The following is a 6,882-nucleotide window of genomic DNA, read 5'->3' as shown; positions in this document are numbered from 1 at the left end:
CTGTTCACCCGGACAGGTACAGACCTGGCAACCTGTTCACCCAGACAGGTACAGACCGGGCAATCTGTTCACCCGGACAGGTACAGACCTGGCAGACTGTTCACCCCGGACAGGTACAGACCTGGCAGACTGTTCACACCCGGACAGGTACAGACCTGGCAGACTGTTCACCCGGACAGGTACAGACCTGGCAGACTGTTCACCCCGGACAGGTACAGACTTGGCAACCTGTTCACCCGGACAGGTACAGACCTGGCAGACTGTTCACCCGGACAGGTACAGACCTGGCAACCTGTTCACCCAGACAGGTACAGACCGGGCAATCTGTTCACCTGGACAGGTACAGACCTGGCAGACTGTTCACCCCGGACAGGTACAGACCTGGCAACCTGTTCACCCGGACAGGTACAGACCTGGTAGACTGTTCACCCGGACAGGTACAGACCTGGCGACCTGTTCACCCGGACAGGTACAGACCTGGCAACCTGTTCACCCAGACAGGTACAGACCTGGCAGACTGTTCACCCGGACAGGCACAGACCTGGCAACCTGTTCACCCGGACAGGCACAGACCTGGCAACCTGTTCAGCCGGAGAGCACAGACCTGGCAAACTGTTCACCCGGACAGGCACAGACCTGGCAACCTGTTCACCCAGACAGGTACAGACCTGGCAACCTATTCACCCAGACAGGCACAGACCTGGCAACCTGTTCAGCCAGACAGGTACTGGCAACCTGTTCACCCAGACAGGTACAGACCTGGCAGACTGTTCACCCAGACAGGTACAGACCTGGCAGACTGTTCACCCCGGACAGGTACAGACCTGGCAACCTGTTCACCCAGACAGGTACAGACCGGGCAATCTGTTCACCCCGGACAGGTACAGACCTGGCAGACTGTTCACCCGGACAGGTACAGACCTGGCAGACTATTCACCCGGACAGGTACAGACCTGGCAGACTGTTCACCCGGACAGGTACAGACCTGGCAGACTGTTCACCCCGGACAGGTACAGACTTGGCAACCTGTTCACCCGGACAGGTACAGACCTGGCAGACTGTTCACCCGGACAGGTACAGACCTGGCAACCTGTTCACCCCAGACAGGTACAGACCGGGCAATCTGTTCACCTGGACAGGTACAGACCTGGCAGACTGTTCACCCCGGACAGGTACAGACCTGGCAACCTGTTCACCCCGGACAGGTACAGACCTGGTAGACTGTTCACCCCGGACAGGTACAGACCTGGCGACCTGTTCACCCGGACAGGTACAGACCTGGCAGACTGTTCACCCCGGACAGGTACAGACCTGGCAGACTGTTCACCCGGACAGGTACAGACCTGGCAACCTGTTCACCCCGGACAGGTACAGACCTGGCAACCTGTTCACCCCGGACAGGTACAGACCTGGCAGACTGTTCACCCGGACAGGTACAGACCTGGCAGACTGTTCACCCGGACAGGTACAGACCTGGCAACCTGTTCACCCGGAAAGGTACAGACCTGGCAACCTGTTCACCCCGGACAGGCACAGACCTGGCAACCTGTTTACCCGGACAGGTACAGACCTGGCAACCTGTTCACCCCGGACAGGCACAGACCTGGCAACCTGTTCACCCCGGACAGGTACAGACCTGGCAGACTGTTCACCCGGACAGGTACAGACCTGGCAGACTGTTCACCCGGACAGGTACAGACCTGGCAACCTGTTCACCCGGACAGATCCAGACCTGGCAATCTGTTCACCCGGACAGGTACGGTCCTGGCAGACTGTTCACCCCGGACAGGTACAGACCTGGCAACCTGTTCACCCAGACAGGTACAGACCGGGCAATCTGTTCACCCGGACAGGTACAGACCTGGCAGACTGTTCACCCGGACAGGTACAGACCTGGCAACCTGTTCACCCGGACAGGTACAGACCTGGCAGACTGTTCACCCAGACAGGTACAGACCTGGCAACCTGTTCACCCAGACAGGTACAGACCTGGCAGACTGTTCACCCGGACAGGTACAGACCTGGCAACCTGTTCACCCAGACAGGTACAGACCGGGCAATCTGTTCACCCGGACAGGTACAGACCTGGCAGACTGTTCACCCGGACAGGTACAGACCTGGCAACCTGTTCACCCGGACAGGTACAGACCTGGCAGACTGTTCACCCGGACAGGTACAGACCTGGCAACCTGTTCACCCGGACAGGTACAGACCTGGCAGACTGTTCACCCGGACAGGTACAGACCTGGCAACCTGTTCACCCCGGACAGGTACAGACCTGGCAACCTGTTCACCCGGACAGGCACAGACCTGGCAACCTGTTCACCCGGACAGGTACAGACCGGGCAATCTGTTCACCCGGACAGGTACAGACCGGGCAATCTGTTCACCCAGACAGGTACAGACCGGGCAATCTGTTCACCCAGACAGGTACAGACCGGGCAATCTGTTCACCCAGACAGGTACAGACCGGGCAATCTGTTCACCCGGACAGGTACAGACCTGGCAGACTGTTCACCCGGACAGGTACAGACCTGGCAACCTGTTCACCCAGACAGGTACAGACCGGGCAATCTGTTCACCCCGGACAGGTACAGACCTGGCAGACTGTTCACCCCGGACAGGTACAGACCTGGCAACCTGTTCACACCCGGACAGGTACAGACCTGGCAGACTGTTCACCCGGACAGGTACAGACCTGGCAACCTGTTCACCCAGACAGGTACTGGCAACCTGTTCACCCAGACAGGTACAGACCTGGCAGACTGTTCACCCAGACAGGTACAGACCTGGCAGACTGTTCACCCGGACAGGTACAGACCTGGCAACCTGTTCACCCAGACAGGTACAGACCGGGCAATCTGTTCACCCGGACAGGTACAGACCTGGCAGACTGTTCACCCCGGACAGGTACAGACCTGGCAGACTGTTCACCCGGACAGGTACAGACCTGGCAGACTGTTCACCCGGACAGGTACAGACCTGGCAGACTGTTCACCCGGACAGGTACAGACCTGGCAACCTGTTCACCCCGGACAGGTACAGACCTGGCAGACTGTTCACCCGGACAGGTACAGACCTGGCAACCTGTTCACCCAGACAGGTACTGGCAACCTGTTCACCCAGACAGGTACAGACCTGGCAGACTGTTCACCCAGACAGGTACAGACCTGGCAGACTGTTCACCCGGACAGGTACAGACCTGGCAACCTGTTCACCCAGACAGGTACAGACCGGGCAATCTGTTCACCCGGACAGGTACAGACCTGGCAGACTGTTCACCCGGACAGGTACAGACCTGGCAGACTGTTCACCCGGACAGGTACAGACCTGGCAGACTGTTCACACCGGACAGGTACAGACCTGGCAGACTGTTCACCCGGACAGGTACAGACCTGGCAACCTGTTCACCCCGGACAGGTACAGACCTGGCAGACTGTTCACCCCGGACAGGTACAGACCTGGCAACCTGTTCACCCAGACAGGTACAGACCGGGCAATCTGTTCACCTGGACAGGTACAGACCTGGCAGACTGTTCACCCCGGACAGGTACAGACCTGGCAACCTGTTCACCCCGGACAGGTACAGACCTGGCAGACTGTTCACCCGGACAGGTACAGACCTGGCAACCTGTTCACCCCGGACAGGTACAGACCTGGCAACCTGTTCACCCAGACAGGTACAGACCTGGCAGACTGTTCACCCGGACAGGTACAGACCTGGCAACCTGTTCACCCGGACAGGTACAGACCTGGCAACCTGTTCACCCGGACAGGTACAGACCTGGCAGACTGTTCACCCGGACAGGTACAGACCTGGCAGACTGTTCACCCGGACAGGTACAGACCTGGCAGACTGTTCACCCGGACAGGTACAGACCGGGCAACCTGTTCACCCGGACAGGCACAGACCTGGCAACCTGTTCACCCGGACAGGTACAGACCTGGCAACCTTTTCACCCGGACAGGCACAGACCTGGCAACCTGTTCACCCGGACAGGTACAGACCTGGCAACCTGTTCACCCAGACAGGTACAGACCTGGCAGACTGTTCACCCGGACAGGTACAGACCTGGCAACCTGTTCACCCGGACAGGTACAGACCTGGCAACCTGTTCACCCGGACAGGTACAGACCTGGCAGACTGTTCACCCGGACAGGTACAGACCTGGCAACCTGTTCACCCGGACAGGTACAGACCTGGCAGACTGTTCACCCCGGACAGGTACAGACCTGGCAGACTGTTCACCCGGACAGGTACAGACCTGGCAACCTGTTCACCCGGACAGGTACAGACCTGGCAACCTGTTCACCCCGGACAGGTACAGACCTGGCAACCTGTTCACACCGGACAGGTACAGACCTGGCAACCTGTTCACCCGGACAGGTACAGACCTGGCAGACTGTTCACCCGGACAGGTACAGACCTGGCAGACTGTTCACCCGGACAGGTACAGACCTGGCAACCTGTTCACCCGGGACAGGTACAGACCTGGCAGACTGTTCACCCGGACAGGTACAGACCTGGCAACCTGTTCACCCGGACAGGTACAGACCTGGCAACCTGTTCACCCGGACAGGTACAGACCTGGCAGACTGTTCACCCGGACAGGTACAGACCTGGCAGACTGTTCACCCCGGACAGGTACAGACCTGGCAGACTGTTCACCCGGACAGGTACAGACCTGGCAGACTGTTCACCCCGGACAGGTACAGACCTGGCAACCTGTTCAACCGGACAGGTACAGACCTGGCAAACTGTTGCTTATGCTGAATGAGATTTGGGAATTGTAATGTAAAATATATATCATTTTTTTTTTTTTGTCATTCTTACTTACATATCTATTGGTAATATATTCTGAATCTCTCTCTCTCTCTCTCTCTCTCTCGCTCTCTGTATATATACATATGTACAGTATATATACACACACATTCATACACATATACATACACCTTTCCATACACCTTTTCATAAAAGTTTAAAATTCTTTTTAAAATAAATAGGTATTCCAGTTCCTGATGCAACTGGAATAAGTATTCCAGTTCCTGACGCAACTGGAATAAGCATTCCAGTTCCTGACGCAACTGGAATAAGTATTCCAGATCCTGACGCAACTGGAATAAGTAATCCAGTTCCTGACGCAACTGGAATAAGTATTCCAGTTCCTGACGCAACTGGAATAACTATCCCAGTTCCTGACGCAACTGGAATAAGTATTCCAGTCCCTGATGCAACTGGAATAAGTATTCCAGTTCCTGATGCAACTGGAATAAGTATCCCAGTTCCTGATGCAACTGGAATAAGTATTCCAGTTCCTGACGCAACTGGAATGAGTATCCCAGTCCCTGACGCAACTGGAATAAGTATCCCAGTCCCTGACGCAACTGGAATAAGTATCCCAGTCCCTGACGCAACTGGAATAAGTATTCCAGTTCCTGATGCAACTGGAATAAGTATTCCTGTTCCTGATGCAACATAAAATAACCAAAAAACTCCCAAGGATTATCCTCTCTCTCTCTCTCTCTCTCTCCTCTCTCTCTCCTCTCTCCTCTCTCTCTCTCTCTCTCTCTCTCTCTCTCTCTCTCTCTCTCTCTCTCCATCGATCATAAACTACCCGCCATGTGCGTATGTGTGTGTGCGTATGTGCGCTAGCGGAAGCGACCACCTCCCCTGCTAAGTGCTTGCTTTTATTTCATTTGTTGAAACTAAAGCGCTTGTTGAATGATTGGAAAACTTGTGATTCTCGTTGCTTGGGAGTGATTGTTTTATATATATATATATATATATATATATATATATATATATATATATATATATATATATATATATATATATATATATATATATATATATATATATATGTATGTATATATATGTATATATATTTATGTATATATATACAAATTCATATATATATATATATTATATATATATGTATATACATATATATATTATAAATATATTTATATATAATATATACAAATATATACTGTATATATAAATGTATATATATATATATATATATATATATATATATATATATATATATATATATATATATACCGTGTATATATATGCGTGTATATATATATAAATATATATATATATATATATATATATATATATATATATATATATATATACATACAATTCATATATATATATATACATATATACATATATATATAATTTACATGAACATTCATATTAGATATTTGTATTTGTATATTAAATTCTTCATATATACACAAACACAAGTGCTTATTTGTGTATACTGTATATGTATATATGTATATATGGATATATGTATATATGTATATGTGTATATGTATACCAATCATAAATATATACACTTTAAGAAGAACTTACATTAAACACGTAATTTTCTTTCTGTTTGTTTTTGTTTATCGTCACGGATTTTTTATACCAAATATATTTTCATATTTCAGTAAAAAAAAAATTCAAAAATATGTAACCACAATGAAAAGTAACTTTAATGAGCCGCTCCAAAGTGTTATATTCCAGGTACGTTCTGAAGAGACGCTTTAAAAAATTTACGAAAGCCTCTTAGAATATACAAAGAAAATAGTTATATAAGAATTTGAATTTTTACTATATGATGATATAGGATAAAATCCTATGTGGATAGTTATCATTATTATCATTATTATTATTATTATTATTATTATTATTATTATTGTTGTTGTTAATATTATTGCTCTTATTATTATTTTTATTTTTATCATTATCATTATCATTATTATTATTTCTTATTATTTTGATTATTTTTATTATTATTCTTATTTTGATTATTATTATCATTATTTTTATTATTTTTATTATTCTTATTATTATTATTATCATTATTAATATTATTATTA

At 49.0% G+C, this 6,882-nt stretch overlaps 1 protein-coding gene across 1 annotated transcript in view; it reads left to right on the top strand.

Annotated features, from left to right (window-relative positions):
* Positions 1 to 5,480, top strand: part of LOC137617615 (protein diaphanous homolog 1-like) — a 58,007-nt gene extending 52,527 nt beyond the window's left edge. The window contains exon 2 of the mRNA XM_068347621.1: positions 5,005 to 5,480. Within this exon, the coding sequence (XP_068203722.1) occupies positions 5,005 to 5,480 (476 nt within the window). The remainder of the gene's footprint in view (positions 1 to 5,004) is intronic.
* Positions 5,481 to 6,882: the final 1,402 nt, after the last annotated feature.

This window comes from Palaemon carinicauda, chromosome 23 (assembly GCF_036898095.1).
Source record: "Palaemon carinicauda isolate YSFRI2023 chromosome 23, ASM3689809v2, whole genome shotgun sequence".
NCBI classification, from domain to species: Eukaryota; Metazoa; Arthropoda; class Malacostraca; order Decapoda; family Palaemonidae; genus Palaemon; species Palaemon carinicauda.
Note: the sequence above shows the minus strand (reverse complement) of the source record. Positions and strands in the feature narration are given on the sequence as shown.